This window comes from Brachyhypopomus gauderio, unplaced genomic scaffold, assembly GCF_052324685.1.
Source record: "Brachyhypopomus gauderio isolate BG-103 unplaced genomic scaffold, BGAUD_0.2 sc179, whole genome shotgun sequence".
Taxonomy (NCBI): domain Eukaryota; kingdom Metazoa; phylum Chordata; class Actinopteri; order Gymnotiformes; family Hypopomidae; genus Brachyhypopomus; species Brachyhypopomus gauderio.
In genome coordinates, this window is record NW_027507000.1 from 1,859 (window position 1) to 24,706 (window position 22,848).

Genomic DNA, 22,848 nt, shown 5'->3' on the forward strand with positions numbered 1-22,848 from the left:
TTACTGTTGTAAAAAGTTAGTGTTGTGCTTGGTTTATATACAAGTTCTAATAAAGAAGTTCTAATAAACTGCATATCCATGTTTCCCTTGTCCATACAGTGCACACAGAGTTAGTAGCGATGTAAAAAAAAAAAAAAAAAAAAAAGATGGGTGTGATGCTGGGCGCAGGGAGACGGACGAGGCACGAGTCCAATAGTCTTCCACAAATGTTATTTTATTTAATACAAAAATAGTCCAGACAGCGCACGTATAGCTTACACTAAGGCTGGGCGATATGGAGCAAAAATAATATCTCGATATTTTTAAGATGAATGGCGATATACGATATATATCTCGATATTTTTTCTTCCCAAAAGGTAATAACAAAGAGGCAGTAATAAGTCAAATCTAGTCCCAAATGATTTGAGCGAGGAAGAGAGGCGGGGCAGGGCGGAAGTTGTTAAAAAAGAAACTCAAGTAAATTCACTATTCATAGTGTTGTGCGTGAATGATGCGTTCATTGAACACGCTCATTGTGTTCGTTGAACTGAACGCAACACATTTTTTAATAACTTGAACGTGAATTAGTTCACGTTGTGTCATGAACGGTAGACATCACTGTAAATCAGCGTTTCTCAAAGTGTGGGGCGCGCCATTTTGGTGGTGGGGCATAGAATTTCCCCATCTTCTGAGGTGGGGAATTATTGAAAAAGTTTGAGAACCACTGCTGTAAATGAACGTTGGAATTTGTTTTCCATTGAAAACTGAGTGACATCTGTTTTCTCTTTTGAAACGCAATGAGAGAAAGTTCATCCCTCGCTGGTGCCACTTAAATCATGTATCACCAGACAAATGGTTTTGACGTTGTGTGCGCAATGCATTGTGGGCAACGTAGTGTCCGGCTGAGAATAGTTAACATACTGGCTAGTTAATAACATACTGGCTTCCGCACGACGTTACCCGTGATGAATTGCAGCAGAGCGGGGTAGGCATAGCACATATAGTACGTATAGTGATTTCTAGCTTGTAGTTGTCACGTCTGGCTCCGCCCCTTCTAGTCTCGTCGTTTTTATGTTTTCCTTGTTCTTGTCACGCCCCTCTGTTTCAGCTGTTCCGTGTTAGCTCGTCTTAGTTTTACAAATGTGTGTGTGTGTGTTTGTATTGCCTATGTAAAGACTATACCTTCGGGGATCATTGTCGTTTCTTTATCTCCTAGTTGGTGTGTATATATAGCCTATGTCCAGACTATACCTTCGGGGATCACTGTCGTTTCTTTATTTCCTAGTTGGATGTGCACGGCCGTATTCACGCCTTATCTGTGATTCGTGGTTTTGATTAGCTTCGTGTTTGTGTGTGGTTAAAGTCTCTGTTCCATTTTCAGGTTCGTAGTGTTTTAGGTTTTCAGTTCATGTTTGGTCTCTGTGTTCTCTAACGTGGTATCGTGCCTGGCAATACATGTATGTTCTGTTAGTCTTCATGTTCATGTATGGCCGTTACTTGCTTCCCGTGTGTTTGTTCATGTCGGTGTATGTAACAATTAGTTGTACTCTTGTTTGGTCTAGTTTTGTGCCCTTGTCATTTCCGCTGCCTTTTAGTATATTAAGCGTTAGTTCTCTATTCATCATGCCACGTCATTCGCGGTCCACTCGCGTGTCGTCTGCAAATGTAAGATGTGAAATAAAATCGAATGAGATTGTACTCTCTACTTCGCATTTGTGTCCGCCCCTTGATTGCGCAACAGCCAAATCGTGAAAAAAAGCATTTGAATATCTCACGAAAAAAGTAAAATGAACTGAACTTTGAACTATTTCATAATTAAAATTGTGAACTTTGAACGTGAACTGTTCACTTTGAGCATGTATGAACTGAACTTGAACTAGTTCAGAAAAGCTGTGAACTGGCACAACACTGACTATTCAGTATGGAAGTAAGCGGTTTCGTACGCAACCCATAACACGTGTAACTAACGCGACATAGACTATATCGATATAACGATATTGTCTCATCTTATATCTCGTATGAAAATATATCGATATTTCTCAAAATCTCGACATATCGCCCAGGCCTAGCTTACACACATGAACGTATAAGACTGACATAAATGACTAACAAAGACGAGCACGGGACACTGCGCGAACGCACATTAAATAGACAAACCACATAAGCGCCGAGTGTTCACGAGATGAGCCACAGGTGAGACTGATGAACACACTCAGACACAACCACACCGACGGAGATCCTGTCTACGACTAGACGTAGACAACATAAACACACGGCTGAAAGCTGAAACACATGTACTGAAACACATGTACATAAACACATGTACTGAAAGCATGATTTGATAAGGAAAGCATTATTTGATGTATGATATCAGCCTATCGAGATATGCTCACCATGTAAAATATTAATAAGGAAGCTATAATAGATTTTAATCCACGCTTCCCTTGTCCATACTGTCAGGGTTGGACCCAGGACCGTTCCTCCGGTCGCCACAAGGAGGAGCCCGCGAGCTAGACCTGGGGGCAATCAGGCACTATAGGCTGCAGGTGTTTGCAACCTACTTAAGGCGAGCAACTTCAGCAGTCCTTTGCTGAAGTTGTTAGTTGTATTCACGCTCGCAGCCTAATTAACCTAATTAGTCCCTAAATGCACATGTAATGTAATGAAAACCAAAGGAATGATTGTTGAATGTTGGTTCAGGCCTAAAGAGCTTGTTCTTATCAAATTTAGATAACACTACACTAATCAATATTTTTTTTCCTTAGGTGACAATTCCACATCCTGTCAGTTGAGATCCAATAATTCAGAGACAGTTGACAAAATGTATTTCCCAACCTGGGAATAAGGGTAGTGCGCTGTCCACACCAATCTGTGGTGGGGAGTTTGACATCTTCAATGGGACTGTGTGTCTACTGGAGAAGAAAAAGACCAGGAGCAAGAAACGGCAGTTCTTTACCCAGATTTTCCGAGGCAGTTCGCTTAAAGCCTGGAAGAGAGAACGGACCAAGATGTTTGCATCTGGTGATGGTCCTGATGGAGGTTCTGTGGGTGCTGTTAAGAAGCAGAATGAGGAGGAAAGACAGGTTGCTGCTGAGCCCACAACCATCACTCTCAGTCCACTTTCAGTTACAAGCTGCACGTCAACATCCGTTACATGTGATGTGGTATCGGACGAGTCCACCACTGCATTTGAGCCTGAAAGGCAGGATCAGCTGTTTGTACGTGTCTTTCTCCTTTGAGGGTCATGATATCAGCTACCCAGCCAAACCTTTCCTGCTGGAAAAAAATACAGGGGCCTTTTGGACAGGAACCCTAGAAAACGTTAACCGGGTGAGTGACAAGATGCTGCATATTAATAACAACCCAGATCATCAATGACCTCAAGAACAGGGTAGATAATTAATTTACATTTGTTTTATAGTATGGTTCATTTATTTAGTATGTCAGGGTTAGTTTTTTATTTAGTAAAAAATAAATGAAATAAAAACAATACCACAACTTAGTCAAGGGATCCATTTGAGAGACCAAACTTCCCAATCAGTGTGGCCAAGGGACTCTGTAAACATTGTTCTGTAGGAGTGAATAGAGCTGGAAAAATTGCTGTATGTCTCATTATCCCATGAGCAACGCACACATGAATCATCTTAACTTTTATTTATATGATGCTTGCTTGTTCTAGGTATTTCCAGGTCTTAAAGGGAACGCCGGCTGATAACATATGTAAGCCTTAATATCGTGTAATTACTCTAAATTATTAAGACACGTTGTAAAAATTCACAAAAAGTAGCAGATTTATTAGATTTTCTGTAAAATCCCGCTGCACGTAGGTCGCCATTTTTATAACTGCTGACGGGCGCAGCAGGTAGTGATGTCAAATGGTTGCAGTGACTGGCCGTCGCGCTTGAGCACAGCTAGCTAGACCTGGCTACTGTTCAGCCTTTTCAGCTTGAGCCAGAACGCAACATTTCTGACATCAGCGGCTACAACACCCACCAAGTGAGTGACAGAGAGAATCCAGCGCATGTTTATGTTCACGTTTCTTCGTGCGGTTCTCGCTCCACATTCTGGGGCTTTTGGACTTTCTGTGTGGGAAAACTGTGGGCACTGCATTGTGTTTTAGTCTATGTTTAAAACCAACAGCACCCGTCAACTCTCACCAGTCGGGCTCTACTGAATGACTCTACTGAGAGAGCAGAGCCGCGGGTCTTTTGGTAGCTGTGTTCGTCCACACGCTGCTTCCCAAATTTTTCTCCTCTTTTTATCTTTGGGAAAACTGTGAAGACTAATATCAGTCTTCCCACTGCCTTTCGACTGGAAATAACATCCAACGGCAACACAGTGTGGCATGGTTTTTTTTAAGGTAGCTCAGCTAACTAACATTAACTCTAGTGATGTCGGTCGCGAACGATCCGGCTCTAAGAGCCGGCGCTTTGAAGTGAACGATTGGAACCGGCTCCACAATGGGAGCCGTTTTAGGATCCTATTTGGGAGCCGCTTTTCCCTTCAGTATTGCGCTTGTGCTCTGCAAGTGCCACAGTTTTTTTCCCAACATCGTTTTTATTTGTCCTCCGGTGCCTCGCTGTCTCTCCCTCTCCTTGCACGTATTGCTCTGCTTCTGCCAGTGGTAGAGAGCGGAGAGTTTATTTCCTCAGTCGGTGCTTAAGCTAAGTTGATACCAGCGCGAGGGTCCGTGCGCCCTGCGTGAGGACCCCCGTGCGAAGTGAGGTCGTGCACCTCTTCAGCGCAATGAACAAAGTTATGTATGCCGGGTTCATACACCTTTACAAGGTGGAATTCAAGCACTTGTACGTCACTTTTCAATATTGAAAAAGGCCATTTTCAATATTTCCCAGCACCTTAAACTTAAATATTTATACATATACTCAAAATTATTCGAAATAATTTGCTTGTTTATCACATCGATTCAATCAGACAGCTATTTGTTGTGAAACAAAATACAGTTACATTTTCAAGTACTTTAGCACTTTTCAAACCTGGAACACAATGCAACATTAATTTTTGTCAGGTAAATGTTCCTTCCCCTGTTTTTAAAGGGTGTTTCTTTATACTACCACATATCGTTTCGGACAACACTGCAAAGAATGTCTCCACGGCCCGCATGTCAAGCGTGTGCTCCACACATCTGACCAATCACACGCAGCTTTCAGTTAAAAATGTGGTGGTAAAACACTGGAAAAAAGTTATCTCCACTTTTTTTGTGGAAACTGCAGGCAATTGGCCAAGCTGTATTGCGTTCTATTTTGGTGCTATTTTGTGATAATTTAATAATTGGTTATAATAAAAGTTTTATTTATAAAGCATTGTTATGCAGCATTTTTACTCATCACAAGTGCTTAACAATGTCAATAATGAAACAATGTTATAAAATTAGGTTTAAGCTATTAATTAATAATGTAAAAAATATATATGGGGAGCCGTTTGGGAGCCGACAAGAGCCGGCTCTCCACAGTAAGAAGAACCATTAGAGCCGCATCTCAAAATAGAGCCGAAAATCCCATCACTAATTAACTCCTTCCAACCGCAGTCAAGTTTAGCGTGCTGCAACCATTTGACGTCATCTACACAGCAGGCATTGCGCGTCAGAAAACATGGCTGCGCCCATATGTCAAATATTTCGAATAAAAGTGTTGATTTGTAAATAAATTTGCTGCTTTTGTGATTTTTTTTTACATGTAATTAATCTAAATTATTAAGACATCATATTAAGGCTTACAAGTGTTACCAGCCGGGGTTCCCTTTAACATTCTTTAATGCCCGTGTACTGCTGCAAAGTTTAGAATATACACTTATACCTCTTGAACTCTTAGGAGTTTAGTCTGTACACGCTTCAACCTCACACTGAACACCGTTAATTAACTAAATGTCAGTAGTTATGCTATAGCTATGATGATCCTGTGGAGGACCCATGCCACTGTGGAGATCTCGTCCCAACTCCTTTGATCTAATCATAGTACAGATCCTCGCCCATGCCCATCTCTTGCATTCCCTCAAACACCTATTAGTCAGCAGTTGGCAAATATAGAGTGATACATTTTTAAAGACTTTGGTAAGCTTAGGTAATTAAAGCAGTTTTTAATAAATGATAATAAGGAAAGAAGGTAATGTTAATGTCTACCTTCTCCACCTGCAGTCCTGCGTTCCTTGTGCACAGCAAACAAACTGTACTGGCTCTGCTTGCTTCAGGGATGCTGTGTGGGAAGCGGCCGCATGCACCATTCTGGCCACTAGTGAGCTTCATCCCCTGAATACTGTTGGTCTCCATGGATACTCCTCTCATTCACCTGTGTTCCAACAGCCTCATCACCACACTATACAACACTTCCAGTGTCTCCCAGTACATGTGAAGTACTGCCATCACTTCCTGGTCTGCATATCAAGTCTATGTTACATTATGAAAACATTTTGTCTGACATGACATAAAAACGGAATAATATGACATTTATCAAAATGTATGATTATGTTCATTATGTTGTAGTCTCTACATGCAGACCACCTTATTATTTTGGAGACATACACCATCAGAATGGCACTTCCAGATGTGTGTACAGCTGTGTGGAGAATTCCTTCATGGTGTGACGCATGTACAGAGGTGGCAGGAGGCAGAGGCTGCAAACTGAAAGCTTCATTATCCATGGTAAAAAGAAACACCAAGACTCAGGCCAAACGGCAGTAATAATGTAGATAGCAGCACTTTCATGAAAAGGGACATTTCAGACCTTAGTATTGCAAAAAGTATTTGTATTCACAATTATTGTATTAATGTTGAGGACATCTGATTAATATGAAAATATTGATTTCTTCAGAAATGCATTTTATGATCATATTCAGAGAGCTGCCACTGTGTACGTAATGGGGTTGAAGAAAAACATTGCCCAGATCTTGAAAAAATGACCAATAATTATAAAGAGCTAATGCTTGAGATGAGAAAATATGATTTTGTGATTGATAAAAATATCCTTAATGCTGTGATGTACACGGAGAAATGATACATTTAAGCAAAAAATTTGAAAATGTCAAAGTCCAATTTGAATCATTATAGTGGACCCATGTGGGTTGGAGTCCTGCCAAGCACTGAACGATTCGGTGAACGAATCTTTTGAACGAATATTTTTAGTGAACTGATTCTAATGATTCAGTTCATCTAAAAGAACTGCTGTGCCCATTACTAACAAATAATGTTACTCACGATCATGGACGTAGTTTTGATTTCACAAGTGGGGGGGACACAACCTGGGGTGGCGAACTGTTAAGCGGGGGGGGGGGGGGGGGGGGGTGCTGCATGATCCTAGTGCTAGATTTGTCGCTATTTGGATATTGGTTTTTTTACCGTTAAAAAGTGGGGGGGACATGACTTTGTCACTACTTAGATATTTGGTTTTAACTGTAAAAACTGGGGGGGACCAAAACCGGCTTTTGAAAAAGTGGGGGGGACATGTCCCCCCCGTCCCCCCCCAAAACTACGTCCGTGCTCACGATCAATGGACACACAATTAATTAGAAAAACGACCACATCGTGCCGCTGCCTCTATGTACTCCATATGTGCGAGCTATAAACTGGTGCATTACGGTTGCCACCTAACGGCAGAAATAAGAACTGCAGGCAATACGCTAATCTTCAAATAAAACGAACTTTAAGACTGACAAGTAAATAACATTCGTTTGTAGACAATTATCCGTCCAATGAGTAGAGATGTCACGTTTTGTGGTTAACTCTGACAAGCATACATTACTGCTAATTTAATTCATGTGGCAGAATATTTATTTGACAGCAGTTAAATAAAACGACAAGGTATTATGGGTCATTTAGTCCAATACTCCGCAAAAGGTAATTATTTTGCTAGCGTTTGCTTTCCCCCTTTTACGTTGCTAAGTGTTTCTGCATATCGGAGTCATGGAGAAAAACATGTTTTGATATCAAGGTAAATCGCCAAGGTGAAACTCCAAACAAAATATCTAAAATCCCTCAGTCGTTTACCGACCCCCAAAGAGACAAGACACTTTTGCATTTGCTGTGGAAAAAAATCAACAAATATCTCCAAATATCTACAAATTAATATCTTCAAACAATTAATATCTCAATTTAATATCTTCAACGTATTAATATATTGAATTAATATATTTACCGAATTAATATCTCGAATTAACATATTCAACGAGTTAATATCTCGAATTAATTTGTTTAACCTGTTTAAAATGTTGTTTTCCCTGCCTTTCACTGGGCTGCGACCAGTGCTCCTTTGTGCCACTGGAGTTTCGGCCGTTGTTTGGTCTTTTCTCGTTTACAGGCGGCGGGTCCGAGATCAACAGACGGAAGTCGAAGCTGCAGCTCATACCGACACCTGCGACGGTAAATTAGGCAGCTAGCGACGAACACACCCCTATATTCGCAAGCTGGTTTGCTACATTAAACTAGCTACTTATCACTATGTTACTTAGCCTAAATAAATTGGCTACCCTTTAACGGCAAATTTAAACTAGGTTGCATCAAAGTTTTTAATATTTCAGTGTTTTTTTAAACATCTTCCTTAGGACATGATCGGGAGCCTTTTGCATTGGACGAAGGCATCTTTGAGACGCTCCATACCCCGATCCGAGAGGTAGTTGGCTATTATTGGTGAAATCTTTCTTAGCCAGCTTCATTCTGTTTAAATCAAATCAAATCAAATATATTTGTATAGCGCTTTTCACAACACGTTGTCACAACATGTACAGGATTTAGGGAAGTTTCTGTGCAGAACTGTAGCATGCATTGTTTATTTGCATGCTGGTCACAATAATTGTAAAATGCAGGTCTTGCACATACTTGTCTAGTCGCAAAGTAACACGTATTTGGTTTTCTCCATAGTTGAGGCTTATACAGACTCGCCAAGGATTGGACAGAGCACATAGGATGTTTGCCTTCACCTTCTCACGAATGGGTTCTTCAGCTACACAGGTTCCCTTAAGTTTTTAATGTGTATCACAGGCACAAAAATATTTTGTTACCTGAGGGTTTATAAGGGGTTTGTCCATTTCAGTGGTAAAGTTATTTTTCTGCTTGACTGCAGGTGGTGGAGGTGAAGCTCCAGCACAAGTCCATCTACAGTGGGCTGGAGAGTGAGCACTGGTGGGTGCTCAACAATGAATTCTACTGGATAGGTGCAGAGGTGAGTCATGGGAACAGGTTCACAATTTCAGTAAGAATGGACATGCTACTGTAAATGTCCCTTCAACCTAATATTTTCCTTGTATTTGTAGCTTACCCTCCACCACTTTGCCAGCGCTAGTGCCGTGGCCTGCATCAAGGTAACAAAGAGTCTTGACTATAAGCATCTTTCACTAGCTTGTCCCATTCTGAATTACACTCATCAGCATGTCCTCTGTTAATTCAGCGGAGGGGATCCAGCATCACAGACGCCACCATCTACCTGCGCACCTGTTCAACAACAACGTCGGTGCAGAATATTTTTCTGGTTAGTGCTTCCTCCTTGAAATGTGAAATGAAATGTGAAATGTGCATATTTTGTCAATTGTGATTTTTACACCCCAATCGAAATTTGTCCTCCGCTTTTAACCCATCTGTGCAGTCAGAACACACACACACACTAGTGATTACTAGGGGCTGTGGATCACACGTGCCCAGAGCGGTGGGCAGCCCTAGCCCGGCGCCCGGGGAGCAGTTGGGGTTAGGTGCCTTGCTCAAGGGCACCTCAGTCATGGCCTGTCTGGGAATCGAACCCACGACCCTCCGGTCACAAGTCCAGTTCCCTAACCGCCAGGCCATGACTGCCCACTCCTTTCTGATTGCATTTAGAATTATTTGTGGTGAGGTTTTTAGAAAATGATATCTAAAGGCATTTTTATTGTGTGTGTTTTGTAGCAAACGGTGGTGTCCACTTGGTTTAAGGGTGTCTCCATTGGTTCGGATGACATTTTCAGGTCATCCGAATCTAGTCACACCCAGACCCTGGAGACACCGAACCCAGCTGTTTTTTCCAGCAGTCCATCCCCACCGAGAGCACCCCCTCAACGACCACCTCCAGGCTTTTAAACACCTACACATGAATTGAATTCTTATATAAATTCATAATTTCACAGTGTGGCATGCGTTTTATTTTTCTACGTAATTTAATATTTTTGCTTGCATGTGTGTTTTTCAGATGCTGAAGGTTTTCCCATAACCACATGAGGACTAGATGTTGGTCTTTTGGGACACAGAGGTAGAACATCACATGGACTGATCACCCACCTGGAGCGTTTTACATCTGCCCCTTCTCTTTCCCCCAACACTCTGTTTCATCTTTTGAGGTTTGTGTAACCCTAACTCATCTTCCAGATTTCTCATGAAAACATAAAGCTGTGTGTAGTCTTTATTCTGCTTTTCTGTCTCTTTCGTTCTGTCCATCATGTGGGTCTCCAGTGCTTCTTCCTGGATTAGAGACTACCGACAGCTGTGCAACCTGAATTTCACGCAGGCTCCCAGGACAAGAGGACTACTGCAGTTTGTGGACCAGGACAGAATAATAAGCCTTGACAAGATGTGCATCAGGATGATGAGAGACTTTATGATCCACGCCAGAGAACAGAGACAAGACCAGAGGACTGAACGGCATCAAGAACCGATCGTCGGGATTATTAGAACAATCACCATCGTCAGTGTGCAAGGAACTGTGAGGAAAGCCCGAAAGAATCACCATTCGTGGACTATTCATCATCACCGTGGACAACCATCAGGATTACAGATTCGACCATTTTGGGATTTTTGGTTATCAACAGCAGATTATCAGTGCTCCTGTCATCCTCATCAGACCTCTACAACTAACTCAGAATGCTGCAGCACGACTGGTCTTCAATCTTCCTAAGTTCTCACATGTGACTCCTCTGCTACGCTCTCTTCACTGGCTTCCAGTAGCGGCACGCATCAGATATAAAACATTGATGCTTGCTTACAAAGCCAAAAATGGACTGGCCCCTCCCTACATGATGTCCATGGTCAAAAGCCAATCCGTACAGCGAACACTCAGAAACTCAAGCTTGGCTCGACTCGAAACTCCATGCTTAAAGTCTCATGGAAGACAAAGCTCCAAACTATTCTCCGTCCTGGCTCCAAGATGGTGGAACGATCTTCCATTAGCTGCTAGGACTGCAGAGTCTATTGCTATCTTCAAGCGTAGACTGAAGACCCACCTGTTTGTTGAGTTCTTACCAGAGCACTAACTCAGCTGATACCACTTGCCGTGGTTCTTTAAATGGTATGTCTGTCTGTGGTTATTTGTGCTTCTTGGCAAATGTCTAACTTGCAAAAACACTAGGTAATGACATTGACTCCTGTAGTTTAGTAGTAGTCTGACTCAATGGTATCTTGAATTCTGGCCTATTCGTACTATTTCCTAGGATGAATTCTGTGATTGAATGCAAAGCACTTTGTAAGTCGCTCTGGATAAGAGCGTCTGCTAAATGCCGTAAATGTAAATGATTTTGTAAATTGTTAGTGAAATAGTTATTATTGTTTTATAAATATTTATCAGTAATGTGATTGTGTTTTAATTGCAAAGGAGTCATACTGTCTTGTATTTTACCTTTGGTGTTACTCATGTAATCATCAGTATGCTTAGTCTGATTGTGTGGTTTGTGTGTGACTTGTGTATTAGTCTGTATAATTTGATTTTGTGTTTTTGTGTGATTTGTGTATTTAACCAGGCCACCCGAAGGGGACTGGTTCCTGCTGGATACACGCACCTATCCGGATACAAGCACCTGCCGGTGGATGTACTGATGCCAGGGTTGGACGTGCCATTGCCACAAGAGGTCGTGCGGATGCTAGTTCCTATCAGAGGCTCACCATCTACACTGAAGGGACTGTGACTACTTGGCCGGGGAACGAGAACTGTGACTACTACTGTAGAACTGTAGAACCACCCTGCGCACCACGGACTTGTGCTAACGGGCCGCCCAATGGAGGATGGGTTCCCTTTTGAGTCTTGGTCCTCCCGAGGTTTCTTCCTATTCCCCTCCATCATAGGGAGTTTTTCCTCGCCACTGTCGCCATTGGCTTGCTCATTAGGGATTTGGACCCATAAGATTGTTAATCTTGTAAAGATTGTGAAAAGCACTATACAAATAAACTTGACTTGACTTAATCATTAGTGAGTTATAGGCTAATTATGTTTTAGGTTGAATGTATCCAGTTATGATATTTGAGTGATTCACTATTTTCCCAGCTAGCAACACTAACCATGCGATACCTGAATTTAGTAAACTATAGTGAGAGAGGAATATTACACTGGAAACACACAGCCTAAATTATTACAAATAAATAAAATGTATCTTCAAGAGAGGGGAAACAAAAGAAAGTAGAAATAGTTTCTTATAGACAGTTTGCATTGGTGCTTACTAAAATTTCCCTGGTGGAAATTTTCATTTTTTAAAATAAACATTTTAAATGACTAGCTTTTAAATAGTACAAGTGTGCTACAAATGCACAACATAAAATAAAATATAAGTACAAATGTAACGCAGGCACCTCCTCAGCTAGGAGGCAGACAAACGCTGAGGAGAGCGAGATTTATTAGAAGGAATTCCATAATCATAGTCGTAACAACAGGCAGGGGTCGTAACAGGTGAGCCATCCAGGTTTGACAAGTTGATCGGCATAATCAGACACACAAAGAGAACGAACAGGGCAATGGGGAGAACACTAAAAGGAATGAACAATGGAACAGGAACAATACTCACGAAATCAAATAACAAGGATCGCGGAGCACATTGGCAAATACCGACAGAGCAAATGAACAGAACAACCGAAAACGGGCTAGGGAGACACAGGGATATAAATACACAGAACTAGACTAGACACAGGTGAAGACAATGACAACATGGGCATGGCAGACAGAGGGAAACTATGGTAACAGACAAGCAAGGCGGGATTAACAAGCAAGGAACAACAAAGACACGAAGAGCAGGACACCGGAGTGACAGCTAGGAGAGGGGGGAGTAGCCCTACGTGACAATCAAATGTAGCTGGGAAAATTATATTACTATATTACAAGTGTGCTGTAAATGCACATCAATGCATAATACATAAACTGTAGCTGGGTAAATTATAGTAGTGTGTCGTTAACAGTGGTGAACGGGATTCTTCAAGCCACCAGATTTAATCCGTCACCATATCCAGTCACGAAAATCCATGAGAAATTTGGTGGAGACACTACACATTACTGAATTGTTTACTAAAACTATTAAGGGAAGGAGAATTGCAGGTGTTCATACACATGTTGACTCGCTAGCCAGCAGATGTGTCAATTCCAGGTTCCGAAAGTAAAAGTCCTCACCAGGATTTTACTCAAGCTTGCTAGATTTTCTAATTAGTGCAATCCAGGTAAAATTAGTGGAATCAACACAATCCAGGAAGCCTGAGCAAAATCCTGTTGAGGACTTTTACTTTCTGAACCTGGAATTGACTCCTCTGCTAGCCAGGTAAAATGAAATGAAATGTGTGCTCATTTCACATTGCACATTTCATTTCATTTTAAAATACCTGGCTAGCTAGTCAAGGTGTGTATTGAGAACACCTGCAGTTTCCCTTCCCGCCTCCAGAACGCCACTCTGCAGTGTCTACTGAGTCTCTCCTGCTTCTGGAGCCCCATCAGAGCTCAGTGCTCCAGCTGGACAGATCCATCCAGCTGCCAGATGCTCAGGTAGCCAATCAGGAACAGAGGATTCACTTGTCTAAATGAACTGTGCAAATATGATGGCTTAGGGAGGTGTTGTGATGCTGAGAGAAATAAACCACTTTGGTCTCCCTGTTACCTTGCGTAGATGTTTTGCAGATTTGCAGCAAGGCAGGCTCACTAGTCGTAGCTCTTCACAGAAGAAGAAGCTCCTGAGAGCCCTGAATGCCTGTATTTCAGTCAGATGCCCTGCGTTTGGAGAGGACTACGAACAGGTTCAGCTAAACAACCCTCTGAGCCATTTAGAACACATCAGAACCACATGCAGTAGTCTGCAGGAACTGCACACAACCTTCTTTGTTTTCTCACTCTGTTGCTGCTGAAGTCCAGGAGTAATGCCCTTCTGATGTACTGTCTTCCACAGGATGCCCATGAGTTCCTGATGATGTGTTTGCTTCAGCTGAAGGAGGAGGGAGAGACACTCAGGGTTTCCTCCTTCTCTTACATCTGCCCTGTTGCAAATTTTGAGTTTCACCTCAAATCTGTGCGCACCTGCAGCAGGTAATTCTTTGCTATATCACCACATCTCCTTCTTGTAAATCAACTGCTCTTAACATGTGTTTCTTCAGAGTGTGCATTGTCACAAAGTATGCACACACTTGGTATGGGATAATGTGGGTTATTTCTGTGTGAATGTTGTAACCTCTCTGTTGATTTCTGTTGTTTGAAAGCTGTGGACTGCAGAGCTCCAGAGTGGAGGACTTCAACCACCTCTCTGTTAACCTGAGCTCTACCTTGACTGACAGCCTACACAATTACTTCAAGGTCTGTCACCACACACACCCCTACTGGACAACACTTTTTTGCCAGTTTGTTAAGTTAGGGAGCCATCCTAACCATTGTCACTCTCAATCAAAACTTTTTTTCAGTCAACGGTTTTGGAGTTCAAATGTGAATGTCAAGCTCAAGGCACCGAGGCATGTGAAGTGGTGGAGTTCTTCACACTCCCACGGTGAGTCTCGCATTATGTGAATTACCACAAACAATGAGTTTTAAAGCAGTCATCTCACACTCTTCCAGTTCTTACATCATTTTTCCTTTTGGAACAGAGTTCTGATCCACTCCCATCAGACCCTCCCATCAGACACTTCCATCAGACACTTCCTTACGTAACAGAAGTGGCTTTATCCAAGTTAGATGTCGTGCTGTTGACACCTGATTAAAAAATCTTCATCGTATAGAAATCTGGCAAATCTGTTTTGTGTGTGTGTGTGTGTGTGTGTGTGTGTGTGTGTGTGTGTGTTTTGTTTTTGCTTGTTTTTTGTTAATGACAATTGGATGGATTTTATTCCTCTCTCTACAGCTACAATTTGAATCTGAATTTTGTATATTTATTTAATGAAAATGCAGTTTTACTTTTTCTGTCAAGTTGTAATTTGATCAAATTAAATTTGTACTCCATGACTTGAATTTCTATGCATGTTTTGGAAACATATATCCTTTATAATGTTGTCAAACTACATTCAGTGTAAATGCAGGAAAGGCAATCTATAGATTCAGTCAGGCAATCAGCTGTGAAGAAACAGTTTATAAGCAATCAGGAAATATTTTAGGACAACCTGAAATATTGTTGGACAGTTATAAATTAGAGGGGACTTTAAAATGCAAAAAGAGTAGCTGATACTGTACATGTGAAATATAATTGAACCGCACTTTTCATAAAAGCTCAAAGCCCTGCAAGGTGCCCAAGCTGTGTGTGTAATTGTGCAGATTTCTTTCACTAATCAGTATCTTACATTCTAGTATTTGGATTTTTCTAGTATAATAATGTATAAGATGAATCACTAAACCTTAGCACTAAAGGGTGAAGGGATTTCATGATCCATGAACCATGACCATGAACTTGGTCGTCCCCTGCGGAGTATATTGCAGAGTCACTGAAAGGTTGCAAAGGAAAGATTGGGCAAACAAAAACAAAAAAACACACAAAACCCTCACAACATCGGGCATCATCATGACAGTCAAGAGATGATTTAGCCCCAAAACCTCATCTAGATGAGATTCTTAACCCAACTGTGGGCCGCGAACGCCACCTTGAGGGCCTCAAAAGAACAACAGTTTTAAACTTTGGGCCGCAGAGGGCCGCCGGACCGCATTGATTTTGAATAAAATGCAGTACACTTTCTCACCACTAGTAGCGGTAGTGCGTCACTTAGATATTTAAACAACGTATTTAATATAAGTTAAACTTATATAGCGCCTTTCTAGTACCCAAGGACACTTTACAAAAATCCTATGGGGAAAAAAAACAAATAACAATTAAATAAATAAATATAATTAATTAAACCATACTATGACTATGTGGAAGGGAGAAAATACTGAGAGAAAAGGTGAGTTTTAAGCTGAGTTTTGAAGGAGGAAAAGGATGAACAGAGGCGGAGATGTTGCGGGAGGCCATTCCACAGTTTTGGGGCCATTACACAGAATGAGCGCCCACGAGCAGTGACAAGCTTGTATTTTGGAATCACCAGAAGACCTGTGTCTGAGGACCTAAGTGTTTGGTTTTGGATATAGGGTATAGAAGTTGTGCTAAATAGTCTGGAGCTTACAGCTTCACACTTAACGATAACAGAACGCAGCACTATTACGTCATATAGCTACTGACGTTAACAACGAGGCCGTGACAGCGCTGCACAATAGAACCAGGTCAATATATCGCGAACATCACATTTAAAGTACCTGCAAACCCGACGCGACGACGTTTACATTAATTCTGTTAGGAAGGAGCGTATATCGGACAAATGGGTTGCATTTACTCGTGTATGAAGGTAGCTATCTAACGTTTTTATACGTTGTGGTCTAAAAAGGAGTAACCGGCATTTTTATACCGGTTATTCTCCGATTCTCCGATATTTTCTCCGATATTTTTCGATTTAAGATGTGATGCTTTTTAGGGTGTACTGAGGTTTCCCATACCCATGATTTGACAAACCAATGGTTTCCTACAGAAAAAGAACAAAGAGGGTGTGAATAGTGAAGTTAAAAAGAAGAAAAAGCAAAGATGGTGGAGACATATAGAGTCATCCTCCCTGACACAAGTAACTGACACTCAGTCCTTGAATGTCAGCTCCTCCTCCATCTCTTGCTCCTCTTCCTCTGAGGGACACTTAACCAGGTATGAAAACCGTCCCAGCCTTATGAATTGTGTAGTCACATGCACATGTGTAGTCACATGCACATTTGGTTATTATTTATTCTGTCTATGATTTTTCCCTGGAATTATTTGCCCCCAGGTCCAACAACAAACTCCCTACTGAACCCAAGAACACGGAAGGGATTGTTCCTGGTCAGAGCTCAGAATCTTTTATGATTTTGTACCTTTGCATAGTATGTTTTAGTCAAAGACACTTACTCCAAGGTTTTGTTCTCTCCATAGGGGCTGCTGATAAAGATGTGTGCTCTGTGCCCATGGATAGGTGGGTACATTATTAAAGTCATCTTCATGGCACAGTAAAGTATGGACAATCTATAATGGTTATATATTGACATTGTGGCATAAATCAAGAGAAACTGAAAAATATTAAAAACAACATTTGTATGTATGTGAACATTTTGTGCACTACACAAACTCCATATTCATCTGTCACTTTACTCTCTCTTTCAGATTGCCGGCTGTTGTGGTAGAGGGAGACTTTCGTGTGCAGAATTTGCAGCACCTGTTACCGCACATCGTCAGTAGTGAAAGGGTGACTGAGAGTGGCCAGGGTGAGGACCAAGGACACGCCCCCACTGTTTCTGCTGGCAGAGACACAGAGATCCAACAGCTCTGGTAAAGACAGAACACGTTGTGTTTTAGCACACAACCATTACGTGATTTTGCAGTGTACACAGATGTAATGTACACAGTCTTTATCTCTGAACCAAAATAAAGGCACGTAGCAATTAAAGGAGCAATAAGTATTTTTGCAGTTCTTCTTCAAATTCTGAAATTATGTGACATTGACACCTAGTGGCCTGGAAGTTTTACTGATTATGTATTAAATCTATTCTAAACATTAATGTCCTGTTAGGTTTCCCAACATTGGGAATACATGTTATATGAACGCCACTCTGCAGTGTCTTCTGAGTCTCTCCTGCTTCTGGAGCCCCATCAGAGCTCAGTGCTCCAGCTGGACGGATCCATCCAGCTGCCAGATGCTCAGGTACCTGATCTGGAACAGAGAAGTCACATGTCTAAATGAACTGTTCAATTATGAGTGCTTAGAGAGGTGTTGTGATGCTGAGAGTTATAAACCACATTGGTCTCCCTGTTACTGTGCGTAGATGTTTTGCAGATCTACAGCAAGGCAGGCTCACTAGTCGTAGCTCTTCAAAGAAGAAGAAGCTCCTGAGAGCCCTGAATGCCTGTATTTCAGTCAGATGCCCTGCGTTTGGAGAGGACTACGAACAGGTTCGGCTAAACAACCCTCTGAGCCATTCAGAACACATCAGAACCACATGCAGTAGTCTGCAGGAACTGCACACAACCTTCTTTGTTTTCTCAACTCTGTTGCTGCTGAAGTCCAGGAGTAATGCCGTTCCGATGTACTGTCTTCCACAGGATGCTCATGAGTTCCTGATGATGTGTTTGCTTCAGCTGAAGGAGGAGGGAGAGACACTCAGGGTTTCCTCCTTCTCTTACATCTGCCCTGTGGCAAATTTTGAGTTTCACCTCAAATCTGTGCGCACCTGCAGCAGGTAATTCTGTGCTATATCACCACATCTCCTTCTTGTAAATCAACTGTTCTTAACATGTGTTTCTTCAGAGTGTGCATTGTCACAAAGTATGCACACACTTGGTATGGGATAATGTGGGTTATTTCTGTGTGAATGTTGTAACCTCTCTGTTGATTTCTGTTGTTTGAAAGCTGTGGACTGCAGAGCTCCAGAGTGGAGGACTTCAACCACCTCTCTGTTAACCTGAGCTCTACCTTGACTGACAGCCTACACAATTACTTCAAGGTCTGTCACCTCACACACCCCTACTGGACAACACTTTTTTTGCCAGTTTGTTAAGTTAGGGAGCCATCCTAACCATTGTCACTCTCAATCAAAACTTTTTTTCAGTCAACGGTTTTGGAGTTCAAATGTGAATGTGGTCAAGGCACCGAGGCATGTGAAGTGGTGGAGTTCTTCACACTCCCACGGTGAGTCTCGCATTATGTGAATTACCACAAACAATGAGTTTTAAAGCAGTCATCTCACACTCTTCCAATTCTTACATCATTTTTCCTTTTGGAACAGAGTTCTGATCCTCCACATTAAGAGGTTTGACATGCTGGGCAAGAAACTAACAAACCTAATGGACATCCCCTCAGAGCTGGACCTCTCTGTCCTCCCTGGAGTGGCTTCACTCGGGCAACCGTTAAGGTCAGCTTGTACAACGGCCTGAGCATACGCTCTCTCACCTCTGTCCACCCTTTCACAATTAGCAATGAGACGCTAACTGAATGGCTTTGTGATGTGTCCACAGTGGACCAGCATACACCCAGGACAAAGGACATGAGGAGGATAATCTGGAGAAAAGCTCTGTGCCAGAACAAGGTAAACATCAGCCATTTTCCTACAGTGATCAATTAAATTTTGGATTTACAACCTGTCTACGTTTATACGTACCTGCCATAATGATGTAGTTCTCTCAACCCATTAGTAGTAAATGAGAGCAGAGAAGGACAGGGAGAGAAAGTACAGCACGTCAGCCCACTGGTGAGGATATAGAGAGAGAGATGAAAAAGAAGATTGAAAGATGCTGAGAGAGACTGAGAAAGACAGGCTGAGAGAGATAGATAGATATGAGAGAGACCCATATCAACGATCTAAGATGCATTCTTACTTAATCATATGAAAAAACAGATGTACTTGTTGTTTGCAGGAAACTGTTCACACAGACATCTACAGACTCCACGCTGTGGTGTCTCATTTGGGTGGCAGCATGGACAGTGGTGAGCAGTCTGATAATATCCACAAACATGCAGTAGAAACTATAAAGTGACTAATGACATCTTGCTTCCCTGACAGGGCACTACATCAGCGACGTAGCTGAGGAGAAAGGAGAGTGCTGGTTAAAATTCAACGATTCAAAGGTTTCAAAAAAGACAGAGCCAGCCGTCCTTAAGAGCAGGGCAAAAACAGCCTACCTGCTTTTCTACATGCAAAGGTAGTAGCTCACCTTCTAACTCAGGTACATCTGCTGAAACACATAGAGAACTGGCTGAATTCCAGCTGCTCCTGTTTTGCTGTTGTCTCCAGTGGGGCTGGAGAGAAGAACGTGGTCCCGTGGATGGTGGACCAGGGAGAAGCAGCAGTATCCCCCTAAACCCAACTCCATGCCATGACTAAGTCAGGATACACATGTAAGCACCTACATCCTCACTTAACAAGACAGACTACACATCTGCTCAGTTCAGTTCAGGTCTATTTCTGTCTGTTCCTGTCGTCCAATCGTAGGAGATAATTCATTAAGAACGGCTTCTGCCTTTCAGATTTGGGAACATAGATACCTCTGTCCATGGGGACAGATACAAATTCCATAAGATTTTACATGTTGGCAGAAACCTAACCTTTACCCTGCCCTTACAATCAAAATTATAAGGCTAGACACAATTAGAAACTTCCTTCCTAAATTACCGCTCACACTGGTATGTGTGGTATATTACATCTTTTTATATTACTGGTAAGTTTCAAGTGAGTTATTATTTGTTCAACATTAACACTCCTCCCCCCTTGTGTGATAAGGCTACAGACTACCATTTTAAAATGATTAATGCTTAGATGGTATTTTCATTACAATTAATTAGTTAAACATGATTCAGACCAGCAGACTACAGGCAACTGCTAAATAACAAGCTGTAAAGGTGATCATCACTTCAATGCTATATCCGTTATATCTGTTAATGGGTTGCGTTTCTATGGGAATTGTGTAAATAGCCCCTTGCTTTTCTTCCAAATCTTAGTAGATAAAAGGCTTTCTAATAAAAAATGACTATTCATGAATGACGTCACTTTAGACAGCATGTAGCCTAGATGACCTGTCAACGCTTGATTTTCTCCACCATTCATGTGTTAAAGGCCAGAAAAGGCGTGACACAGGCGGACACTGCTCCCGACTCTGGCAAGTACGCAACAAAGCGGAAAGACTTCCGTTGTTTGAAGGGTGAACCGAGTGAACCAAGCGGTGTCTGTTTTGTCCGACTGATCTGAGAAGTTGGGACGTGCCGGAGTAAATACAGCTGAGCTGCTGGTGAAAGCGAGAACGTGAGAGACTCTGCTGCTGGTGCTGTCTGTGCACGAGAAGCACGCTGATAAAAAGCTAAGTGCAACCCCCTACCTTTTTAGAAGAATTTTAACCTTCTGCCATCCACCAGTCGTAGTTTTAGGGCAGTACATTTTAATTTTTCATTTTTGTTTTAGTTTGTTGGAGTCCGTTGCTATAAATAGCTAAGTTGCTTTCTATTAGGCTGGGTACTGCTATAGGTTTATTTCATTATTTGATTTTTGGTTGTGTGTAAGGGATTTGGATTTGTTTGGTTTGATTTATTTTGGGGTTTATAATTTGGAGGGTTTGCTGTGGTGTTAAGTAGTTTTTTTTTCCAGTGCTAGCCTATTAGGGAACATTTTGTTTGGCTAAAATATTCTATATTCTTTGGGCTCCATTTTTGTGTTGCGTCTTTGTGGGTTTGTGTGTTTCTTTGTTACAATTTCAGTTATTTTGAGTGGTGACTGCGTTTTGTTTTTGTTCTGTCCTTTGTCTGCAGCATTGCTATCCAGAACACTAAGTGGACTGTTGCGTGTCCCTCCTTGAACTGGCTGCCGAGGTTCTGGACTGGGACTGGGTGCACTTGGAGTTGATGGATTTTTTTTTTTTTTTTTTTTATATATAAAATTCTTTTGTTGAATAAATATATTGTGCAAATTCCCATCTTCTCTCTGCATTTGTCAACTTGCGACTCCCCAAGGTGTAGTGGTTGGGATTGGGCTAAGGGAAATATAAAATTTTGCCCTTTGTCGGGAAAGGCCGTGACATTAGTAGTAAATAGTTCTTGGTTCTTTTCTCTGGCTGTTTGCCTAATGTCGCTCCTCAGTCATTTTGGACTCCTCAGTTTTTACATTGTATTTGATAATTGCCAGTGTTTGCTTTGAAAGTGAGCGTGCTGGTTGTGTTCTCCAGAGATCTGCACAATGCATTTATCACACTGTTCACGCTGCTCACCATGACTCACTGGTGTGTCCTGCTGTCAGAAGTACAAAGGGTTCCAGAGCTGGACAGCATCACCTGCAGCATTTACATCGTTCTGTGGATTTGTATTCGCTCCTTCATATTCCTGAACATTGTAATTGGCATTTTTGGTAGGTTACACTACAAGTCATTAGTTGTGCTGAATGAAATATGCAGATGGTAAAGTTGTGCAAGGGCAGAAGAATTCATTCATTGTCATTTAATGAACAATATTAATAAGCCAAATCCATGTTGCATACCCACACATGAAAATACATTCGGTTCTGTAAGGAGCGAACTCTCAAGTGCAACAACGAATTGAAATGCAGGTGAGTAGTTCTTTCATGCTGTAGTTTTTTTACTTAATTTGCTCAGACAATCTTTATGCATGCAAATAGACACATTAATAGCCAAGTTTTGTTTGTTTTTTGTTCTGATTTTAGCAGATTAAGCCAGTCTCTAGTTAGTGGGTAAGTAATGGTCCCATGTAGATGGGAAGCAAAACCTGTAACATTTGTGACTGTAATATGTGCTGGAAAAACCACAAAAGGATCTAAATGCAGCGTAGTGCTTCTTTATCCTCCAGACACAATCTACTGTAGCTAGCAGCACAAGACACACACAAAACACACAGTACAAAAAGAAGCGAACACAGGGCAGCAGGGTCAGGGCAGCATGGTCCATACAGTCCAGAGTCCATTACAAATCCAGGGGTCGGGCTGAGAATGAGGTGTAAGGGAGAAGCAAAGGTCACAACAACGGTAGGCAAAAACGAGCAAGGAACGCTCACTATGCAACGTCAGAGGCAAAACTTCACAATGTAAAGTGGTAAGTGAGTAGTGTAAGAAAGGTGGAGGAGGGTGGGGACACACAGGGACAGGTGGAGGTCATTAGTATTCAGGAGATTGAACATGCATGTTTCGAGAAGTTGAGACCCTGGCGCTG

General features: G+C 41.8%; 2 protein-coding genes and 2 long non-coding RNA genes across 6 annotated transcripts; all 4 read left to right on the forward strand.

The window, feature by feature from the left end:
- Positions 1-248: 248 nt before the first annotated feature.
- Positions 249-6,459, forward strand: LOC143501921 (uncharacterized). Its single transcript, XR_013127013.1, has 3 exons — positions 249-2,525; positions 2,745-3,309; positions 6,131-6,459. It is a non-coding gene; the product is annotated as an uncharacterized LOC143501921 (long non-coding RNA).
- A 1,076-nt stretch (positions 6,460-7,535) lies between these two features.
- Positions 7,536-12,119, forward strand: LOC143501920 (uncharacterized). Of its 2 annotated transcripts, none has more exons than XM_076995081.1 (10): positions 7,536-7,919; positions 8,286-8,347; positions 8,530-8,597; positions 8,846-8,935; positions 9,048-9,146; positions 9,238-9,285; positions 9,372-9,452; positions 9,860-10,287; positions 10,400-11,231; positions 11,680-12,119. In XM_076995081.1, exons 1-8 carry the CDS (start codon positions 7,795-7,797, stop codon positions 10,028-10,030), a joined length of 744 nt encoding a protein of 247 aa, XP_076851196.1. In that variant the 5' UTR covers positions 7,536-7,794; the 3' UTR covers positions 10,031-10,287; positions 10,400-11,231; positions 11,680-12,119. The 2 variants fall into 2 exon arrangements, with proteins under 2 accessions (XP_076851196.1, XP_076851195.1); XM_076995080.1 differs by having other exon boundaries at positions 10,418-11,231.
- A 3,965-nt stretch (positions 12,120-16,084) lies between these two features.
- On the forward strand, positions 16,085-18,221 carry LOC143501911 (ubiquitin carboxyl-terminal hydrolase 37-like). Its single transcript, XM_076995076.1, has 8 exons — positions 16,085-16,477; positions 16,658-16,824; positions 16,943-16,995; positions 17,086-17,125; positions 17,314-17,478; positions 17,720-17,851; positions 17,973-18,099; positions 18,216-18,221. Exons 1-8 carry the CDS (start codon positions 16,451-16,453, stop codon positions 18,219-18,221), a joined length of 717 nt encoding a protein of 238 aa, XP_076851191.1. The 5' UTR covers positions 16,085-16,450.
- Positions 18,222-18,912: 691 nt separating this feature from the next.
- On the forward strand, positions 18,913-21,550 carry LOC143501924 (uncharacterized). Of its 2 annotated transcripts, none has more exons than XR_013127014.1 (5): positions 18,913-19,058; positions 19,162-19,630; positions 19,707-19,845; positions 19,938-20,041; positions 20,757-21,550. It is a non-coding gene; the product is annotated as an uncharacterized LOC143501924 (long non-coding RNA). The 2 variants fall into 2 exon arrangements; XR_013127015.1 differs by having other exon boundaries at positions 19,162-19,627.
- The last annotated feature ends 1,298 nt before the right edge of the window (positions 21,551-22,848 follow it).